This window comes from Quercus suber, unplaced genomic scaffold (genome assembly GCF_002906115.3).
Source record: "Quercus suber isolate HL8 unplaced genomic scaffold, Cork oak 2.0 scaffold_367, whole genome shotgun sequence".
Classification (NCBI taxonomy): domain Eukaryota; kingdom Viridiplantae; phylum Streptophyta; class Magnoliopsida; order Fagales; family Fagaceae; genus Quercus; species Quercus suber.
Genome location: NW_027069819.1, coordinates 657,730 through 680,582, shown reverse-complemented (window position 1 = coordinate 680,582; position 22,853 = coordinate 657,730). Strand labels below are relative to the sequence as shown.

The window sequence follows — 22,853 nt, the reverse complement described above, 5'->3', positions numbered from 1 at the left end:
ACATGTGAAAAGTTGATAGTGTTAACTATGAAATGTTTTAGTTGTGGGTTTGTTAGTTGCATGTCAAGTGTTTGAGATTTTATCTCAATGAGTTATGAGGTTGGATTAAATTGAGTTGTAGTTGTTTATTTGATTTGAAGTTGGACTTTGTGATAAATATAAAGAGTTTTAGAAATCTGAAAGTGATTTGATGTTGTGATAATTGATTTCTATAAGATGTAATATTCTAGTGCTTGCCAATCAAGTTGTAATTTTCTTTAGGGTAATTTGAATATATAAAAGATTCCTCGGGGATTGAATCTCTTTTTTTCTTATATGTCTCAATTGAATGGATTCAGTGACTATCAAACTTACTCAGCAATGTCTCACATGCCAACATAGCTTAGATATCAAGGTTAGATGTCTTACTTGGTCAAACTCACTCAGTATTTCACAATGGTGTATGGTGAGCAAATAAGTGAAAGAGTTAATTTATTTTCAATTATGAACTTCAACCAGTGAAATTTTAAATAAATAAATAAATAGGGTAAATCTCCATGTGAAACATTTCTATAACTTTTTGAATAGTGCATCACATTTGATAGTGTTTTTGTCACAAGACACTTAAGGAATTACGGTGTCAAACTCACCAAAGGAAGATTGCAAAATCCATGCTAAACAATTACATCCATGATTATATAAATACACAAAAATATTTTTAATTTAAACACAACAAAAAATTTGAAGAAAAAAAATGACGAATTCTCATCAACCCTATGTGATAGTATCACCAAGCATAGGTTTAGAAGCATTTGCTGGTGAATTCCCTACATCATCCACAATGCTTGTACTGGCTGATGATGAGTTGAAATAGCTAGTATTAGTTGAAATAGCTAGTATTAGTTGAAATAGCTAGCTTCAGTTGCACCCTCACTGGTTACGTTGGCTATATCATCATATTTCCAATCTGTCAAATATCCTGGTCTTGAAGTTACAGTGCTCACTTCAATATCTCCTGAGAGCATTGCCACCACACGCGACATGGAGGGTCGCAATGTTGGGGATGCTTGACTGCACAATTAAAAGAGATACTGCTATCAGTCTTTTTACTTCTTCCTCATTGAATTCTGATAGTTTAGAGTTTGCAAGATCAACTTCACAGTTGTTTTCATGCAATTGCCAACCCTGACAAAAGATATATATGTTATCAGAGTAGCTTTACAATGTTGTGTACAAGTGGTGGCAGTGAGTGATACTTTTGTTTCAATAAGACAACTTTCTTCAAGTTCAGAATATAGTAAAGAAGTATCATCACGCACCTTGGTGCGGTGGTCACTCTACAAGTATAAATGCTTGTGTGGTGTGGAAAGGGGGGGTTCAAATCTTCAAAAGAGACCTTTACGCACATATACATTTAAATTAGGATAGAGTAGAAATTATATCTTGTATAAATATATATATATATATATAGTAAAGAAGTGGTGGAAGTAAGTAATCCAATTGTTTCAATGAGTCTAACGATCGAAGTGTTCATAATATAGTATAAAGGTAGTGGTAGTGAGTATTCAAATAGTCTGAATTATAGGGGATCTAGTTAAAACCCGGATGACCCTCCACAAACTCATTTTTTGAATCTAATCAATCACTCCATTTTTAAGCACTCAATTTTTTTTTTTTTTTTTTGGAGATAATTTGTAAGCACTCATTTAAATGTTCTAGACATAAGGATTAGTGATAAATTAAGATTGACATATACTTCAACATCAAAGAAAGTGTAAACTTCAAAACCATGATCACCTCAATATTATGAATAAATATGAACAAAAACATAACCCAAAAAAAAAACTTATTTCTTTTCTTGAATTTCATAAAAATAACTTTGAAAGAGGCTATTAAATAATGTTGTTCACACAAAAGTAGGCTCTTACAAGCGTAGCTTTGGGTATGGAGACTCATTTCATTTCCTATTATGTTGCAAAGTTGACTTATTTTCAAATAATCTAAATTAGCAATTAAAACTATTGCTTCCTTTGGACGTCCAAACTTTGTTCTTCATAAGATCCAAGTTTTATTTTTTTTATTTAGAAAGGAAAAAAAAAAACTTTCTATATATTTATTGATCCAACTTTTAATGATACTTCAACTTTTGGCAGAAGCAAAAGCAAAAACAAAAATTAGTTGTGGATGGATCGTGTCTATCATGAACCCAAAACACGTATCCAAACAAGTTACTGATAAGTTTTGAAGAACAAAAATCCATCTAATTAAAGAAAGATAGCAATCTCATATATGGAGCAAGAAAATATTGTTCATACCCATTCAAGAAGATATATTTTTTCTTCTAAGCTTGAGTCAGAATTTGGCCTCCCACTAACAAGCTCTAGAGCAACAACACCAAAGGCAAACACATCAGCCTTCTTTGTAAGGTGCCCACGCATGGCGTACTCTGGTATAAGATACCCACTACATCTACAATGATCACATGCATGGTTTACTCTTAACATTACTAAATAATAGAAAATAAAATAAAGAATTGTGTAATTCATAGGGACAAGGTGACAAGCTATGCCTATGCCTCTAGGATCTTACATGGTCCCTACAGCACGGGTGCTTATGTAGGTCTTTTTATCATCATAAAGCTTGGCCAAGCCGAAGTCTGATATCTTGGGGATGAGATCAACGTCAAGCAGAATATTACTAGCCTTCACATCTCTATGTACAATTCGAAGCTGTGACTCCTCTTGAAGATAAGCTAAACCTTTTGCTACACCCAAGCATATATCAAAGCGTGTTGACCAACTGAGATTCAAAGTTCTTGTTCCTGTCTCATTCAAACATATAAATTACATTAACATTGTATAAACAAATACATAAACACACACACACACACACAAAAGAGAGCAAAAGAGCAACAACAAAGATACATTCACATACCAAATAATGCTTGATCAAGACTTTTATTCTCTAGATACTCATACACAAGGAGTCGTTTATCTCCCTCAATGCAACATCCATACAACTTCACAAGGTTACGGTGTTGCACAGCCGATATAGTAGCAATCTCAGTTATGAATTGGTTCTTTCCTTGGTGTGATGTAACCGAGAGTTGCTTCACAGCAATTACTCTCCCATCATTAAGCGTTCCCTGTATAATTCAATGTACCAAACAAAATTTCAATGAAAATCGTTTAACATAATTACTCATCCACACATGATTTTAATCTATTAGAGTAAATAGAAAAGAAGATATGTAAAAGAAAACCACACGATCATTTATATATTAAATTGATGAGGATAAATCTCAAAACATTGTAGTTGCTTAATGATTATTTTCTCCAAGAATTATATACCCAGTCTAATCATTTTCAATTTTATATCTGATACCGTTCAAAGGAAAAGTATCATATGGGGATAAGATGACAAGATTACCCAACAAAAATGATCTATCAAGCTCTAGATTGCTCTCATTAGGTCCAAAACTATAATTGTTAGATTAAAAAACTAGCTTTCTAGAGTGGTTTTTTCTCCAATGATACAAGCAATGCATGTACCAAGCTAAAAACTACCGAAGAGATAATCGTATGGAATATGGATCCCATTTCATAGATCAGGTAACAACCATACAAATGCCTGGGGAAAAAAAAGAAAATAAAAGAAAAAAGTTCCCTTTAGTTGATGCTCCTAGCTAATAATCTAGTTACACAAATTTTTCTTATTTACTAATGACTTCAATTATTTTGTCAGAATCTCCTAATACTAAAACATTTTGAAAATTCTTTATTCCTACCAATTTGATTTTTTATTTTTTTATTTTATATATACAAGATAAAAATTATATTCTAACATAATCTAAATATATATGTACGTAGAACTCTCTTCTAGATACTTAAATCCCAGCATTATTTTAGACTTAGAAAAATGCACCATATTGGACTTGTGTAAGTAAATGACATTATAGGAAATATGGATGGATGGGGTTAACTGAAACTTTGAGAAACTCCTAGGTTTTAAATTTAAGTTTAGGGTTTATTTGAAATCAACCACAAACTTTAAGGTGTAAAATTTAATTTTCCCCTGTTTCATCAATTCATCACCCTCTCTATAAGTAGTTTGCCGTAAATGAGTGACTTTTAATTACAGATTCAGTTCTTCTTCTTTTTATTGATAATTTGATAGTTGGGGGATTGGGGGATTTGAACCTTCAATGTCTCCATTGGAAGTAACAGGATATACATGAAAAATTGACATCATTTCACCATATAATGCTTTCTTTTATAAGCATACCAAGTGTAAATAACAAGTTGGATTGAAGACTGAACAGCCCTACAAATCCACGATAGCCCCAAAGAAAGGGAACAAAAACCATTATTTTAAATGTGTAACCAGTCCAAATATAGGAAAAAAAAAAATGTGTTACAGATTTTATTATATGGCGGCTTAGAAAAGTGAATTTGGGAAAATGGCCTGAGTCAAAAAATAGGTTCGTTCATTTTTATTATGAATTTTGAATAATTTTTTACCAATACAAAAGTTGAAAGATAATAATCGCAGCAGATGCATGTGCATTATAACTAGTAAAAGAAATAGAAAAGGAATGGATATGAGGTTAAGCATCTTCATTTATTTTTGGATCGATTTACTTTTACAATAATTGCAATTTCCCGCTTCTCGCCAGTCACAGGAACAAGATATCATGGCATGAAGTGCTATGCAAATTCACAACAAAAAAGAAAAAGAAAATAAAAGGTAAGAAACAAAAAGAAAAATGTGATGTTACAATCTGTGATTTGATTATTGTTATTGCTTGAATATAGAAATAGATGTATAGCAGCTCTAAACTTATTGTTGGGGATTTTACCAAATCGAGTGACAATGAGAGAACAAAAGAACACATTAAGTAAATAGAAATTAGTAATTGACTTGGAGGCATAATTGAATGTTATCCTTAGACAATATTTATCCACATACGTAAGTTGCTAAAAGGTTTCTATAAACTTGTCCCCAGAATATAACAAAGTTTATTGGGTTCTACAAATAGCAATTTTGGAGAATACCTATAGGATTTCTTGTGTTTCTTTGTAACTTACTATTTTGGGGAGATTAACCTTTATTTATACCCATAGGGTTATAACCCTTCAAAAGGTACGTATGGAGAGTTAAAATGTTTCATAAAACTATTCACAAGGCTTAAAACTTCTTCAAGATTTTTGAACAGTTACCAGAAAATTTTGTAGAAAATTCAGTTTTTTCAAGTTTTGATCTGTTTAAAGGTGCTTTCGATCGATCGAATGCTCTTTTCGATCGATCAAATAGGAATCGAATAGCGATTGAACTATCCAAAAACTCCAAGATTATTTTCTTACTATTCCGATCTATTGAGCCAAAGTTTTGACCGATTGAAAATGCTGAATTTCAAATTTTCACTTAAAAAATTCCAGAACTTGAATTTTCATTTTAATAACTTTGTGACATAATATTTACCAAACTCAAATATCATTATTACAATCTATCCATATATAAACCTATATATACAACACTTATATCAGACAGTAATCTTTAAGGTAATCACTTGGGTTCAGCCACTAAAGTGTTTACTTAGCATAAGGGCTTACCTTACAAACAGGTCCAAAACCTCCCTCTCCAAGCTTATTATCAGGACTAAAATCTTTTTTAGCTGTCTTTAGTTCAGCATAGCTGAAAGTGAATGTTTTAGCATCTATCCCAAGGAGCTCTGCAATTTAACATAAACACGGGTTGTACACTGAATCCGTTATCTAGTAATAATTGATTTGCTTGAGTGGTTTAAAGCAGAAAATGTAGCAACCGTTTTATATGCTAAATTGAGAAACTATCCTTTTCTTAAGCATCAACCACAAATGTGTTTTACTACAGAACGTTGTTGGATTGAAGCTGGAGATTCAGTAGCAAGATTAATATATGGTAAGTTTTCTATAGCCAGGGGCTTCATTGGCCATGTAACTTATGTTTCTCTCTACTCCTTTGTTGTCATATCTTTTTTTTGTGTGCATGTGTATTATTCCGAGACATGTATTATGCATAGAAGATGTTTTGGTAAAAATGTCTGCATAAATGAAATGATACACTGCATTTTGTACTTTACCTAATAAGGCTAATATGCAGCATGCAGAGGCCACCTCACTAATAGTTAGTAATATAGCATCACATAAAGGAAAGAGTTCCACTTTTCTAGCATGTAGAGCAAACCGAATGAAGTTAGATAATTATCATGTATGGGCAACATGATTTTCGGCTTACCTTCATCATCATTGATTGGGGGTTTTCTTCTTCGGATAACATATAAAACCATGAAAACAGACAAAAGGCTCAAAACTCCAACTCCAACGAGACCCACAATCAGACCGGTCCTATTCTTGCTGTTGCTTGGAGGGTTGTTACTAACAGTGGGTGTGAAATCTATACAAACGCAAGATAGTTAAAAACCAGTACATAATCCTCTGAGTTGCATCTACTGATCTATAGCTTTTGCACTTTATTACATGGGGTAGCACTGATGGCTGAAATTGAAGGTCCATAAGTACCTTGAGCAGGTACACAGCAAGTCCCTTTTCCAGCCCAAAAGAGATGGATTTCAAGGTAGTTTTCTGATACCTGAACCTTATATACCTTCGAAACAGCTACGAAAGAGGCACCACCGGCTTCCTTTCGTATGTCAAAATCCTTTTCATAAAGTTTTCCCTGGGGTAAAAAATTCAAAAATTAAGAAAATACACAAATGAGGATAAAGAGGAAGGAGGTAATTTATGGGAAAACTGGAGAGGGACCACATGAAAGGTTTTTTTTTTTTTTTTCTAAATTCTTATCATGATAATAGGAATATTTTGGACATGAAAATTATTTTGAGTTTGGGAATTGATTGCAAAAATAGTGAAGTAATTATAGAGGTAATGGTTGTGCCATACTCAACTAAAAATCTGAGAAAAATAAGAATTAATTAGATGGTAAAAGAAAATCTGTGGGGGGGCCAAATAAGAGAACCTCCAGTGAGAAATTTTAAAATTAATTAGATAGTCTCAATTGTAAATATGCCTCATATTTAAGGAAGTTTCTGCATTGATGAAATAAGACAGTCAATATATTGATTTGATATTAGTTTCTGCATTGCAGGGATTGTCATCATAATCCCTAGTCACGGTCATGGTGTGTGATTTTATACTAGCTAGGGTGAAAAAACAATTTAGGCAATGCAAACCTCATTCAAAATGAAAACACTGTAATTCCAACACAATTCAATAATATGATGCAGACCTGGATATAAATATCAAAGACGCCTCCCAAGACTTTTCCAAGTGATTTTATCTTCAAAAGCTGTTTCAGCAAACTGGAGGTTCACAGTGTAGTTTCCATTCTCGAGCCCTAAGCCATAGTAAAAACTGGACCTATAGTGGCGTTTTTGAAACGCCACTATAGGCCTATTTTGCCTATAGTAGCGTTTGCTATATCACAAAATTTTTTTACAGATTGATTTTTTTTTTTTTTTTTTTATAAGAATAGTTTGAAATATATCATAGAATATTTTTACAACAAATTTTACAACAATATTTTTACAACAAATTTTAAATGGTGGGTTGTTACTAATTCTTATTGTTGGGTTAAAAAAGTAATCTCAGTGCTAAATTCAAATTTGAACCAATAACAACTAACTATCCATGATTTGTTGTAAAAATGTATGTAGTACACGTGGCCTTTTTTTATTTTTATTTTTGTCTTTAAGAACCTATAGTAGTTACAAGGGCCTACAGTGGCGTTTGCCAAACACCATTGGAAGCCCTTGTAAGAGAAGCATCTATAGTGGCATTTGACAAATGCCACTATCGGTCTTTTTCCCTCATGCACAAATTAAAAAATCCCCAAAAAAAAGGCACCTATAGTGGCGGTTGTCAAACACCACTATAGGTGCTTCTCTTACGAGGGCTTATAATGGCGTTCAGCAAACGCGAATACAGGAAGGCCTATAGTGGCGTTTGCCAAATGCCACTATAGGTCTTTTTGTCATGCAAAAATTTAAAAATCCCAAAAATCCCAGCAGGGGAAAGAAAAAAAAAAGGTACCTATAGTGGCGGTTGTCAAACGCCACTATAGGTGCTTCTCTTACAAGGGCCTATAATGGCATTTGGGAAACGGCAATACAAGAAGGCCTATAGTGGCGTTTGTCAAATGCCACTATAGGTCTTTTCCCTCTGGCCCTTATAAAAGAAAACCCAGCCGAAAAAAAAAAAAAAAAAAAAAATTCCTATAGCAGCGTTTGTAAGACTAAAACCAAGTGTCTCATTATCCCTCCATACACAATCCCTTTAGAGAGGTAATCTGAGGACCACCACACTTAGTTGCAAAGTCATAATCTGAAATCCAACATAAAAGAAGCAGTCATTGATGTGTAATCTCATAAAGGTCATTAAATTGTGTGTTCATAAGCATGCTAATAATTTCCGTAGTGGACATGCTTGAATTTAGAAACCTAATCTATTCTAGGAGTCTATTATAAAAAACAACAATGTGAGTTAAAAATAGTTTAATTTATCTGTAAGTTGAATGTGTGACTCAGTGCTAATAACAAAAGATTGACATACTCAAACACAAGCTTTAAGTACTCTTTTAATTTCACCAGTAGAGGGCTCTTGCCAGAAGTTCATTGACCTTGAAATTTTTTCTAAAGTATATCGTGCTGCCATTATCAATTACTGAATACTGAATTTATAATGGATATAGCTATGATGCATTGCCAATTTAGCCCTACAATATTCATGTCTACTAAAAGATTGGAATGCATCTTGATTTTACCATATCAATATTTTGTAGACATTTGTTTAGATACATACAGTTGCAAATTTTTGTCTCTGACCCAAGAAGGAAGGCTTCCCTCTAAATTATTGTAAGACAAATCACTGCAAGAATAACATAACAAGATGTAGCATAATCCATTCAATTTGTAAACAATCACTGTTCAATACTAAATTAGGCATTACTCTAGTGACACTGATGCTCCGAAATAAAATTTTGAAATCCAGAACCTCTAGTTTTCCATGTTTGTTGATGATTCAATGCTTGTTTATGTAATTAGCTACACATGGAAATCCATGAATCTAGCAATGTGTTACTCTTTTCTGAGACTATAAGATAAGGCCAGCACATTTAAGCCAGTGGTGATACAGAATTTACTCTTCTTCTTTTTTTTCCCTGTAATTTCTTGCTTCTAAATATACAAGAAATNTCCTATAGCAGCGTTTGTAAGACTAAACAATGGCATTTTACAAAGATTAATTTCACTCAAAAATGACAACTCATAAACTTAAAAAAAAAAAAAAGGGAAATACGACATTATTTTGGACTCACCAAAATGCAACATTTTGGACTCACCAAAATGCACCATTTTGGACTCATGTAAGTAAACGAAGGCATAGGAAATATGGACAGAAGGGGTTAACTGAAACATTTGATAAAATATGAGGTTTTATATGTAAATTGCTAAATTAGGGTTTATAAGTTTTCTCTAAATCAGTGATTTTACAGATTCACTTCTTGAAATTGAGATATAGTGGAATAAAAATGGACCTCATTTCAATATACGATGTTTTTTTTTTTTTTTTTTTTTTTTTTATAAGTATACCAAGTGTAGAGAACAAGTTGCATTGAAAGGTTTGAATGTGCAACCAGGGCCAAATAAAGGGGAAAAAATGTGTTACAGATTCTACGATATGGCAGCTTAGAAAGGTTTGAATTTGGGAAAATTGCCTGAGTCAGAAGATAACTAGAAAATAGGCTCCTTCATTTCATTAAGAACTTAATTTGAATAAATATTTTTTGATAAGTAACTTTGAATAACTTTTTACTCTAACTAAAATTGTTTTTGATGAACGTGAAGATGCATATGCATTAGAACAAGTACAAGAAATAGAAAAGGGCTTATGTATATGAGGTTACGAATCTTCATATAATTTTTGATCAATTTACTTCTACAATAATTGCAAATGCCAGCTTCCCACCCATCACAGGAACAAGATATAATTGTAAGGAGCCATGCAAACTCACAACAAAAAGTAAAAATAAAATAAATGGAAAAAAATAAGGTACGAAACAAAAAGAAAAAGTTGATGTTGCAATCTGTGGTTTGATAGTTTTTATTGCATGGAATAGAAACAGATGTATAGCAGCCTTAAACTAATATCAGTCAGCCACTAAAGTTTTAATAGAACACCCCCTCTTAACACCCACACCCCCACCCCCCCCCCCCAAAAAAAAAGAAAGAGAGAAAGGAAACACTTCATCATTTTACAGTAATCACTAAATTATTACATGGAGATCAAATTTTTGATTAACCTGAGTGTGTTATAACCTCCCAATGATTGTTGTAGCTCCATATGATTGTTATAGCTCACTATATATAAATGTTCACTTAGTGCATAAAAGTTTAGGGATGTGCTACTCAAGTTTGAATATAACCCCCTCTCGAAAAAAGATTGAATATAATTCCTTGTATACATACGGCAAAGATTCGATCAACTAATATAAGAGTTTTTCAATTAAAATGCTAATTGTTAGACACCTCCATTTTCATTTTAAATGTTTCATTTTTTTTTTAAATTTAAAAATAATTATATTGAAATGAGACTACCTTGTGAAAATAATCACAAAGCAGCCTAGACTCTAAAGAAATACAAATGGAGAACTATCTACATATGGATCAAATCCATGAAAGAATGAATAGAGTTACTATCTGTGAGACCCGACACAAAAGACCACTTATAAAAAGAACTAATGAAGGATGCTTGCAAATGTGTTGATGTGCTCTCCACATCTTCAAAGGTACGCCAATTTCTTTCCCTCCATATAGTCCACTTCATTTTAAATGTTTCATAATATTGTTGAAAGAAAATAATGTCTTAGGTACTTACACATTAAGAAGAGACGTGCTTTTTTGTGCAGGCACAATGCTGCTTAACTTGTTATTTCCAAGAAGCCTAATAATGAACACAATAGACATGCTTCACTACAATAAATAATAATATTTGGATGTATAATATACAATTAAGAAAATGAGGTCTATTACAGGTGAGAGAGTGAACTCAAATTGAAAAGCAAGATTGGAATCTGTCCAGTTATATTGTTGAAGCTCAAATCCCTGAAAAAGTCAAAAAATATTATTATTACTAGTCGCAAACTCATGCATTGCGCGTGATAACTTTTCTTTTTGGGTGATCTCATTATTTTTTTTTTTTCCAAATGGTATATTTTTCCAAAAAAATTAGGTGCGTGGCATGAGTTCAAAGTTAATTAGTTAGTTAGACTGTTTTTGAAAATCGATTTTGGCAAAATCGACTTTGGGCTGGAAAATAAACGCTATAGTGACGTTTTTTTAGTGGCGTTTGTAAAAACGCCACTATAGGTACCCTATAGTGGCGTTTTCTATAAACGCTGCTATAGGCACTAAAAAAACGCCACTATAACGTTCATTTTCCAGCCCAAAGTCGATTTTGCTAAACTCGATTTTCAAAAACAGTCTAACTTACTAAATAACTTTGAATGCATGCCACGTGCCTAATTTTTTTGGAAAAATATATTATTTGGCAAATTTTGCCAAGATTTGAGTGCAAAACCTTTAGTTATAAAATATAACACGTTTTTGGCTTTGTGGTGAGCTCGAACTACTCAACTCCTGCCAATTATTAAACAATACGGAATTTTTACTACTAAAATTTTGTTGTTGTCCTGATTATAAATTGGAAAACTGTATAGTATTCGCACAGTGACAGAGCCAGAAAATTTTTGTAAGGGGCCAAGCTAAATGTAACAAAATTCTTAAGATATTTTTTTTTTTTTTTAAATGGAAGACCCAAACAAGTAATTTAGTTCATAAAAATTAAAAATGACCCATTCAAGTATTTTTTGGATAATTTATTTTGATAATTAGAATGGGAAAAGAAATATTCGAGTTTCAAATGTAATGAACACATCAAGAAATGTCAATCAACTAAAACCAAATAAAGTTTGTAGCAAGATAATAATACAAAATATAAATACATCACTCAGTATATACAACACTATTATTATTATTATTATTAGTATTAGTATTATATGTGAGGGATTTCACAATTCGCTCCAATACTAATGAGCTTGGTCTGCGATCGAATGCTATAAAAGATTTGTTCTCCTCATCCTTCACCAATTGGTCGTTGGATGGATCAGTAAGGCACATGGTCCGACATTATATAATTTAAGTTATAAACTCAACCATACCATTTTTATATATAACATAATTCTACCCTTTCAATAAAAAAAAAATAATAATAATAATAACATAGTAATATATTATAAACAAATACACAAACATCAATTCACCTTCCGCCACATTTTTTAAGTGCAGTACAGCACATAAAAAGCTACTTTCTTTTTAACCACACATTTAGAGACCGTTTGGCTGGTGCGTTGGCGTTGCACGTTTACGTTTTCAGTTCAAAAAAAAAAAAAAAAAAAAAAAAAAACACGCGTCCCTAGCTTTTCAGAGACAAAGTGTTACTGTAGCAACACTGTTGCGGCTACTGTTCATTGAACAGTAGCCGCAACATGTGACTTTTTCACCCAACTTTTACTGTTCACGGACCCACAATTTTCACTTTTTAAGAACTTTTTCATTAAAAATGGGTCCCACGGTACTATTCACACATTTAAAAATTATTTTACTACAGTATTTTCAGTTTTCAGTTTCAGTTTTCAGTTTTCAACTGTATCCAAACGGGTCCTTAGCCAGTGACTTTACTATATCTTTCCCCAAAACATAACTTGCAATAAAAAGGACTGACAATATAGTAAAGCTACTGATATGAACGCCGAATCTTTATATCTGATATGAAGATTCGACCTGTAGTCTTCTATCTAATATGAAGGCCGACCAATCTGATCACCATGGCAATCGATAACGGTTTTGTTTGTGAGATGAAGATTTAACAAAGTCGATTCAAGTCTCAGTTTTGGCTTCTCTCAACACGTTAGAGCTGATCTAACTATTGTCCCTCTCTTCCACCCTTTTTGGCAAGTTCTCTGTCCATATTTAGTGGAGATCTTGATATCTTAAACTAGATGTGGCGGAGATCTTGAGTTTTTTGACAAAATCCAGCAAAAATCTCCTATCCTTGCTGATGAAGAACAGAATCAGTAGGCTGCAGAACTTGGCTTCGATGGCTCAAAGTGGTAGCGAAGGCCTGAAAGATAAACAAAATATCAAAGGAGACCGGGGTGGACCAGCCTAAGACCCTCCGATGACTAAGTTAGTATCTTCTCTCGAATGGAGTTCTAACTGTATTGGGAGTAAAAATCTCAGAATTTCATACTTTTGTTTGGTTCAGACTGATCCTTATATAGGGAACTTTGGGGCGGTTTATTGGTTCAATAACTTCCCCCAAATTTGTGGAATCCGGACATAACTTCCTCAACGGCTAGAGAAATCATAACCGCCGCTGGAAGTTACGTACTTGGGAGGAATTGGCGGCGATGAACACAGGTTGATTAACCGCTCTAGAATTTGCTAAGTGTTGCATAGTCGTCCATGTGCAATGCCTATGGACGACTCTTTGTTCTGCCGTCATGTGGTCGTCCATGTATGGACGACTCTTTCGACTCGATTACTAGCTTTATACAATTGGTAAATACTCAAGGATGACATCTCTGGACGAATCTGAGATGGCCTGGTCGTTTGGCTAACTGGTCATTATGGACGACTCCACTGGACGAACTATAGATGTAATTTGTTGTTATCCCATCAGTTGCCCCCTTGTCCATGGTGTCGTCCAAGGATATTGTGGGGATTTAATTTTCTTTTCACAGCCACGTATCATGATTTCATTGGTTGAGCCTTCATGTTCATTGCGTTTTTCAAAGCGACAGCCACGTGTCATGATTTTACTGGTTGACGTCGCTTCATTGACCTACGTCTGGGCCCTATAAATAGATACATTCTCTTTCCTGCCCTTCACTTTTCTCACAATCTCCCTTCTGCCATCTCGTCCAAGTGTCTCGTCTAGCTCTTCATCCTAGTTCTCAGGTATTTCTTCTTCCTTCCTTAGGTTTTTTTGTCTCTCAATCTTTATTTTAAGCATGTCTTCATCTAGTAGTTTGGAGAGGGAAATAGATGAGTATCAGGACGCTTCCTCTGGAAGCTATGAGAGTGGTGAGGGAAGTACAAGCTACAGTAGTTCCTCGAACGAGCAATACTTGTCTGGGGTTCCTAGCATTCCTCTTGAGGAATTCCAGGAAATGCAACACAAGATGGCATCTGGATCTGGGGCTAGCTCGTCTAGGGAGCCACCTAGCGCTTCCCAAGACGAGGATGAAGAAGAGGATGTCATATATAGTTGTGCTCCTGAGGTAACGTCCATTTTAGACGCCCTAAAGTTGAAAACTCTTGTAGATAGATATCAGATTCCTGCTGAATTTAACCCTCGTCTACCCAAAGAAGGAGAGTGGTGTTGTTCTCCCTCTTCTGGTTTAGGAGTTTATACTTCGTATCTTTTAGCAGGTCTTAGGTTCCCCCTGAATTCTTTTTGTAGAGGTCTTCTCCATAGGTTGGGTATTGGACCTAACCAGCTCAACCCTAATGGATGGAGGACGATAGTTGCCATGCAAGTGCCATGGTTCGAGGCGTTGGGAGGGAATTGTCCTATCACAGTGGACGAATTCCTTTACTGTTATAAGCCTTCAGAGATAAAGAAGTCTGCTGGTTTCTACCAGTTCTCGTCTAAAGGATCGTATTATAGTTTAATTAAGGGCTGTAGCTCGTCTGACAGGCTATGGAAAAAGGAATTTTTCATTATTTTTGGAAATTGGGCTAGGGACCCAGCTGATGTGGGTAATGCCCCCTTCCCACCTTTTACTGGCCCTCTAGGTCGCCTTCGTCCTGAGGGTATGTTTCCTTCCATTTTTCTTAAAGGAAATTTCAACTCTTGGTCGTCTAATTCCATTTTTCATTGATGCAGCTGTTGCTCGTCCACGTTTGGACAGATTTTACTTGGACCGGATTGACCAAGTACGTGCCTTCCCTGGGAGAACCTTCCACGATCTAGTTACTTTTAGTAGTCTAGCCACGTGGGGACTTGGCCCAGAACCTACCGTCGAAAATTTAGGTCACGAGGAAACCACTCGACGAAGTAAGTGTCGTCCATCCCTCTTTACTTCTTTCTATTCTTTTTTTTTAACTGATTTTCCTCGTCATAGGAATAATTACAATGAGGGAAAATAAGGAAAAAACAGTAACTAGTGGGGACAAGAATGCTCCCGTGCCTCCTGTTGTCCAGAAAACTGCCGTCCAGGCTGGGAAACCTAAGAAAATTTCAAGGGCTGTGGACCTAGATGACCTTCCCAGTCGTCGAGGCTCTAAAAAACAAAAGACCACTCAGACTTCTTTTCCCAAAGTCCCCAAATTCACTCCTCCGACGGTGAATCTGGATGACCCTCCTACCGACGTGGAGCCCGTCCAGATAATTCATCCTGTTCAGACGAATCCTACTCCCCCTCCAACTAAGACTCCTCGGAAGCCTCATCCGTCAGAGCAATCAGATCGTCCTTCTAACTTGGTGCTAGATGAGGGGTATGCATGGAGGACATTCAAAGGAATCGTCACTGACAATGAAGTTAACCAATGTTACAACATGTCAGTGAGGGAATTTGAACGTTCTGGCATCCATGACCTCTTTAAGGTAGGACCTTAATTCGTCCTTGTGTGCCTTTTCTTCTTTTTTATTTTTTATTTTTTTTTAATTTTTTATTTTTTTATATATAGAATCTCTAACTCTCTCTCGTCCATGCACAGGCTATATCAAAGTTTTATACAGCGACGTGCCAGGCCAAGGAACTTGCTGAGGAGGCCAAGACGGCAAAAGAGAAGGCTAAGGAGTTGAGTAGTGAAATTTTGTTGAAAAAGGGGGAGGTGATTAAGCTGACTGATGAAGCCAACCGTTTGCTAGCATGTGAGACGAAGTTAAAGGAAGAGGTGGAAGAATGCAAAGCAGATGGTGTCGAGAAGGACACTCGTATTGCTTACTTGGAGGGAGAAGTTTCAGGGTTTGCTTTGTCCTTGGAGAAAGCACGCGAGGAAGCTATTTTAGCCTTCAAGAAGTCTGACGAGCTTAAGAATCATCTAGATAGTCACTATGCTACTGGCTATGAGGACTTCCATGCTAATGCCAAAGAAGCCTTCCTTGATCTAAACTTTGACTTCTTCAAGCTTCCTCTTGCTACAGAGAGTTCCTTGCTAGCGACGAGTTCTGAGGACGTCAATGTGATGGACGACACTAATAACGAAGTGACACAAGACGATCTAAAGAATGCTCCCAGTGGTCAATCCTAGTGATTTCATCTTTCCTTTAGAAAGTTTATATTTTAAGTTTATTTGGAGGTGCCCAGTGTTTTGGGCTTTTACTTTTTTCTAGAATTTATTCAAGTACAATTTCTTCATCCAAGTTTATGGACGAGTTTTATGAATAGGCACTCATTACTCTCCAAGGGTTTTTGGACGGTGGTTGTCTACCCTATGAATTTTATGAATGTATGAATGCTTTTCCTTTTCATTGTTCATTGTGTTTGAATATTCCTTAAGCTTTGTGAACAAAATTTCATTTATATCGTCCATACCATTTTTGGCTATTGTGGGATTTTCCCTTGTACGGATGTTTTATCTCGTCTTAAACATATGGACGAATTCCTTCCTGTGTAACATCATGAAATGTTCATTTTCAAGTAATGTTCGTCCATTAACGATGTCTTTTTGCCAGATTTAATCGTTGCTCAAATTTAGGACGATTATTTACTCGTCCTTAATAAAATTTTCCCAACAAATGCTCGTCCATGGGCTGGATTGTTAAGTTGGCTAGATTCGTCTATGGGCCTGTGGTGTTTTCACACGCACATTGTTCGTCCATAGTGTAGACGATTGCACTTCAGGTTTGTCTCGTCTTGAGCTTAGACGGACATACCTTGTTTATCTAAAGGAAAGCTTTTAGACGATACTTCCTTGCGTCCAAGGATTTTACTCGTCTTTGGCCTTTCGCCGTCCGTGGATCATTTTGAATCATAGAAAATTGAGGATTCCCATACAATCATACACATACTTAAAACACATCATATATATATATTCAGAAAACCATACCATGTAATCATTCATCCACAATCATGGCACATGCTTGAGAGCTTGTGCTTTTAGGGAATTAAAAATACATAATATAACATAACTTCGTCCATGAGCAGCATAAAATACTTATTCACTTAAAACACAACAGTAATAAGCACACTGGAAAATAATATTTAAACATTACTTAAAACGTCCAAGGATCTCGTCCATCTCATGGCTCGTCCATGATCACCCTTCATTGATAGTACCTCCTTAGGTGTTCAACGTTCCACGGGTGCTCTAACTTTCGTCCATCCAGGGCTTCCAAATAGTAGGATCCTTGTCTCTTGGAGTTGATAACTCTGTAAAGTCTTTCCTAGTTTGGTCCCAGCTTCCCATGGGCTGGGTTTTTGGTGGCTAAAGAAACCCTTTTAAGGACGAGATCTCCAACGCTGAAGCGCCTGGGTTTCACCATGGCATCATGTTGCTTTGCCATGAGATTTTTGTACCTCACTGTTCTTTGTTCCGCGTCCATTCTTACCTCGTCTATAAGATCGAGGTTAAGACGAAGCTGTTCGTTGTTTTCCTCATCCTGGTACTTCATCACCCTATGACTGGCCATATGCACTTTTGCAGGTATGACTGCTTCGCTCCCATAAGCCAGTTTGAAAGGAGTCTCTTTTGTGGGAGTTCTCACTGTTGTTCTGTAAGCCCATAAAACACCTGATAACTCATCCGGCCATATTCCCTTTGCCCCCTCCAGTTGAGTCTTGATGATTTTCAACAAGGATCGGTTTGCTACTTCTACTTGTCCGTTAGCCTGTGGGTGAGAGGGTGAGGAATAATGATTCTTGATTCCAAACTGTTCACAAAATTTTCTAAAGGGTGTGTTGTTAAACTGTCGTCCATTGTCAGATACTAGCACTCTTGGTACTCCAAATCTGCATACAATGCTCTTCCAGACGAAGTTTTTGACATTTTGTTGTGTAATTTTCACCAAGGGTTCAGCTTCCACCCACTTAGTGAAATAATCTATCCCCACCACCAAAAACTTCATCTGTCTGGTTCCAGTTGGAAATGAGCCTAAAATATCCAAACCCCATTGTGCAAAAGGCTAAGGGGCCATCATTGGGGTAAGATATTCTGACGACTGTCTAGGTATGTTACTAAAACGTTGACATTGATCACATACTTTAACATACGTCTTAGCGTCAGCTTGGATGTTTGGCCAATAGTACCCTGCATGGATGACCTTGTGGACGAGTGATCTAGCTCCTGAGTGATTACCGCATGCTCCTTCATGACCTTCCCTCAATATGTAATTCGCTTCGTCTGGAGCTAAGCACCTCAGGTATGGTTCTGAGAAACCTCTTTTGTATAACACCTCGTCAATAAGGATGTATCTGGCTGATTTGACTCTGAGCTTCCTGGCTTCGTCCTTCCCTTCTGGAAGCCTTCCGTCCTTCAAATATTAGACTATTGGGGTCATCCAATTCTCCTCACCTTCTATCTACAACATTTCAGGAAGGTCTATGCTAGGCATGTATCGTATTTCATCTAACTTGTCGATTGCTTCATTAGCGGAGGCTTCCTTTACTAGAGTGTCCGCCTCCATGTTCTCTTCCCTTGGGATTTGAATGAAATTAGCTTCTCTAAACTTTTTCACAAGGCGTAACACCTTCTTCAAATATTTCTTCATTCTATCTTCCTTGGCTTCACATGTTCCATTTATTTGGCCTATGATCAATTGTGAGTCTCCCAGGACGAGCACTGAGCTTGCTCTTATAGATTTTGCCAACTCCAACCCTTTAAGAAGGGTTTCATACTCCACTTCATTGTTAGTTGTCTGGTATTGCAAGCGAACCTTATACTTCAGTTTATCTCCTTCTGGTGACTGCAAAACAACTCCTATACCTCCTGTATACAGTGTAGATGATCCGTCTACATGGACGACCCATTTTTTACTATCTTCTTTCCCATCCAAGTCCTCATAACTTGGAGTGAATTCTGCAATGAAATCTGTCAGGGCTTGAGCTTTTATTGCATTCCTCGGTTGGTACCGAACATCAAACTCATTGAGCTCAACTGCCCATTGAATTAGTTGTCCTGCAGCTTCAAGTTTGTTCATTGCCTTCTTGAGTGGATGATCAGTCATGACATTGATGACATGACCTTGGAAGTAGTGTCTTAACTTCCTAGAAGCTGTTATTAGCGCGAAGGCTAACTTCTCTATCAATGGGTACCTTCCTTCTGCTCCTTTCAGTGTCCGGCTAGTATAATACACAGGCTTTTGTACCTTTTCTTCCTCCCTGATCAACGCTGAACTTACGGCATGTGGGGACACTGCTAAGTATAGATATAATTCTTCTCCTAGCACGGACGGGCTTAGCAATGGAGCCATGGTAAGATAGTGCTTTAGGTCCTGGAAGGCCCTTTGACACTCGTCTGTCCATTCAAATGCCTTCCTGAGAATCTTAAAAAAGGGTAAACACTTATCAGTGGCTTTTGAGACAAACCTGTTTAGAGCTGCAACTCGTCCAGTTAGGGATTGGACTTCCTTGATGTTCTTTGGTGGTTCCATGTTCAATATTGCTTGGATTTTGTCTGAATTTGTTCAATTCCTCTCTTCGAAACCATGAATCCTAGAAACTTTCCTGACGATACTCCGAATGCACATTTACTTGGGTTCAGCTTCATCTTGTATCGCCTAAGTGTTTCAAAGGTTTCCTGAAGATCGTCCAAGTGGTTTCCTTCGTCTAAGCTCTTCACAAGCATGTCATCTATGTACACCTCTACATTCCGCCCTATCTGTGGATGAAACATGTGATTCACCAACCTTTGATAAGTTGCCCTTGCATTCTTCAGACCGAAGGACATCATCTTGTAACAAAATAAACCTTGACTGGTAATAAAAGATGTCTTTTCTTGGTCTGCCTCGTCCATCTTTATCTGATTATATCCTGAGAAGGCGTCCATGAAGCTCAACAGTTGATGGCCAGCTGTAGAATCAACCAGTTGATCAATACAGGGCAAAGGATAACTATCCTTAGGGCAAGCCTTGTTCAAGTCAGTGAAGTCAACGCATATCCTCCACTTGCCATTTGCTTTCTTCACCATCACTACATTTGCCAACCAATTCGGGTAATAGACTTCCCGGATGAACTGTGCTGTGGTTAATTTTTGAACCTCTTCCTTAATAACTTTCTCTCGTTCAGGGGCGAACACCCTCTTCTTTTGACGAATAGGCTTAGAAGAGGGGGACACGTTCAGTCGATGAGTGATTACACTTGGATCAATGCCAGGCATGTTGTCATGACTCCATGTAAAAACATCGGCATTCTTCTTTAGAAATTGGACGAGGTCTTCTTTCGCCTTCTCCTTCATACTTGTTCCAATTCTAGTGAATTTCTCAGGATCATTTTCTTGTAATAAAACATCTTCCAATATTTCAGTCGGTTCTGCAACAATTTTTCTTTCTTCTATACTCATAGTTTACATCTGCTTGTCCATAGCCAATATGGCTAGATAACACTCTCTGGCTGCCAACTGATCTCCTTGTGCTTGTCCAATTCCGCACTCCGTAGGGAATTTGACTGATAGATGGTAAGTGGACGTTACCGCCTTCCAACTGTTCAAGGTTGGTCTTCCAATGATGGCATTGTATAAGGATGAATAATCCACCACAAGGAAATTTACTTAGTTATTTGCTACGGGTATGACCCTATCACTACAGGCAAGGTAATGGTACCTACGGGCTGCACTTTCATTCCTCCAAATCCTATCAGTGGCGATCCTGCTGGACGAAGCTGATCTCGTCCAAGCCTCATCTGCTGGAAGGCAGGATAATACAATATATCCGCTGAACTTTCATTATCCACCAATACCCTCCTGGTTCTGTAACCTGCTATGAGTAGGGTAATGACAATTGCATCATCATGTGGATGATGAATTCTTTCAGCTTCTTCATCTGTGAAAGAAATGGTTGGCTCGTCCGTCCCCTTGTCCTTGGTGATCGTCCAGAGAGTTGGACATTTTGTACCACTTTAAGATACGCCTTCTTTGATCTAGAAGATTGTCCTTCAGAAGTTCCTCCAATGATAACCCTTATTTCTCCGAGTGGGGGCCGTGATGACTCTTCCATCTTTACTTTCAATTTTCATCTTTATGATCCCTTCCCACAAAATGCCTCAACTTTCCTTGTCTAATGAGATTCTCAATCTGCTGCTTTAAGTCATAACAATCGTCCGTGTCATGCCCATGATCTCTATGGAAGCGGCAATATTTATTCTTATTGCACTTGTTAGGATCTCCCTTCATCTTCTCTGGCCACTTCAGGGAAGGATCATCCTTGATTTGCATGAGCACTTGATCGAATGGGGCGTTTAAGGGTGTGTAATTCTGATTCCTTGCTGATGGGCCTGCCTTCCTATTATCCCTATCTCGATCCTTCTTATCTTCCGTCCGTCCCTTCTTTGGACGAGGCCTTTGATTAGGGTGACGTGTGGGGTTGACTTCCATTCTCTCAGCTTTCTTCCTTTTCTTAGCTATGATTGCATCTTCGGCGTTCATAAAGTTTTGGGCTGAATGGATGAGTTCAGCCATGGATTGGGGCTCTTTTTCATACAACTTGTGAATGAATAAGTTTGAGTTAACCCCATTGTGAAAGGCTGCCAATAGTAGCCTATCATCCACCTCATCTACTGTCAAGGCTTCCCTGTTGAAGCGCGTGATGAAGGAACGCAGGCTTTCATTCTCTCCTTGCTCTATGGTCAGCAAACTGGATGAGGAACGTTTGTGTCTCTGCCCCCCAATGAAATTATTAACAAACAATTTACTTAACTCCTCGAAAGAACTCACAGAACTAGGGGGTATTTTGCTGAACTACACTCGCACTGGCCCCTTAAGTGTGGTAGGGAAAGCTCTGCACATAATCTCGTCCAGAACCCCCTGGAGATGCATTGTAGTTTTGAAAGTGGCGATATGATCGAAAGGATCATGTGCCCTATCATACAAATCCAAGGAAGGCATTTTGAACTTTGGAGGCAAGGGATGGCCATTGATGGAAGCCGTGAAAGGGGAATCTGTTCGGTGAACTAAATCCTCTACGGGATTCGTCCTTCTCATGTTCTCCATCATCTCATCCATAGCCTTTCTCATCTGATCCATCTCTTTCTCCTAGTGTGGCACCCTTCGCGAAGTGGTGCTCCTTGGATGGTTCTCGGACTCAGCATTTCCCCTTCTATCTTCTTGACTTCGGGCTTACTCTTCTACATGCCCTTCACGACGCTGCCTCTCTATCTCCCTAGTCAACTCTTGATTCTGACAAGTTATCTCCGCCATGGCGGCCGCCATGGACTGTATGTGTTGGATGGAAGGAGGTTGTATGTCAGGCGCTGATTGGCGATCTCGGTTGGGATGGCTGGAAGCATCCCTACTCTCTTGGTGGCCTGGGCTAGTGGCCGTTGATCTAGTCCGAACCATACAGCCTTTTGTCGGAGAAGAATAGGCTGTCAAACTTAAAGTTTTCAGATAATACCTATTCCCACAGATGGCGCCAACTGATGAAGAACAGAATCAATAGGCTGCAGAACTCGGCTTCGATGGGCTCAAAGTGGTAGTAAAGGCCTGAAAGATAAACAAAATATCAAAGGAGACCGGGGTGGACCGGCCTAAGACCCTCCGATGACTAAGTTAGTATCTTCTCTCGAATGGAGTTCTAACTGTATTGGGAGTAAAAATC

The 22,853-nt window shown here is 37.1% G+C and overlaps 1 protein-coding gene and 1 pseudogene across 1 annotated transcript; both read right to left on the bottom strand.

Annotated features, from left to right (window-relative positions):
* Positions 1-753: 753 nt before the first annotated feature.
* On the bottom strand, positions 754-13,550 carry LOC111995135 (probable LRR receptor-like serine/threonine-protein kinase At1g56130; annotated as a pseudogene).
* A 7,712-nt stretch (positions 13,551-21,262) lies between these two features.
* LOC136061955 (uncharacterized) lies at positions 21,263-22,279 on the bottom strand. Its single transcript, XM_065760436.1, has 2 exons — positions 22,007-22,279; positions 21,263-21,913 (listed from the first exon to the last, which is right to left on the bottom strand). Exons 1-2 carry the CDS (start codon positions 22,277-22,279, stop codon positions 21,263-21,265), a joined length of 924 nt encoding a protein of 307 aa, XP_065616508.1.
* Between the last annotated feature and the right edge of the window lie 574 nt (positions 22,280-22,853).

Bases quoted from the DNA above. Each gene is read 5' to 3' on its own strand.
- LOC136061955 (XM_065760436.1), bottom strand. From the start codon at position 22,279: ATGGATCAGATGAGAAAGGCTATGGATGAGATGATGGAGAACATGAGA. The intron at 21,914-22,006 runs GTGCGAGTGTAG...ATTGGGGGGCAG, and splicing joins CTACCACACTTAAGGGGCCA to AGACACAAACGTTCCTCATC.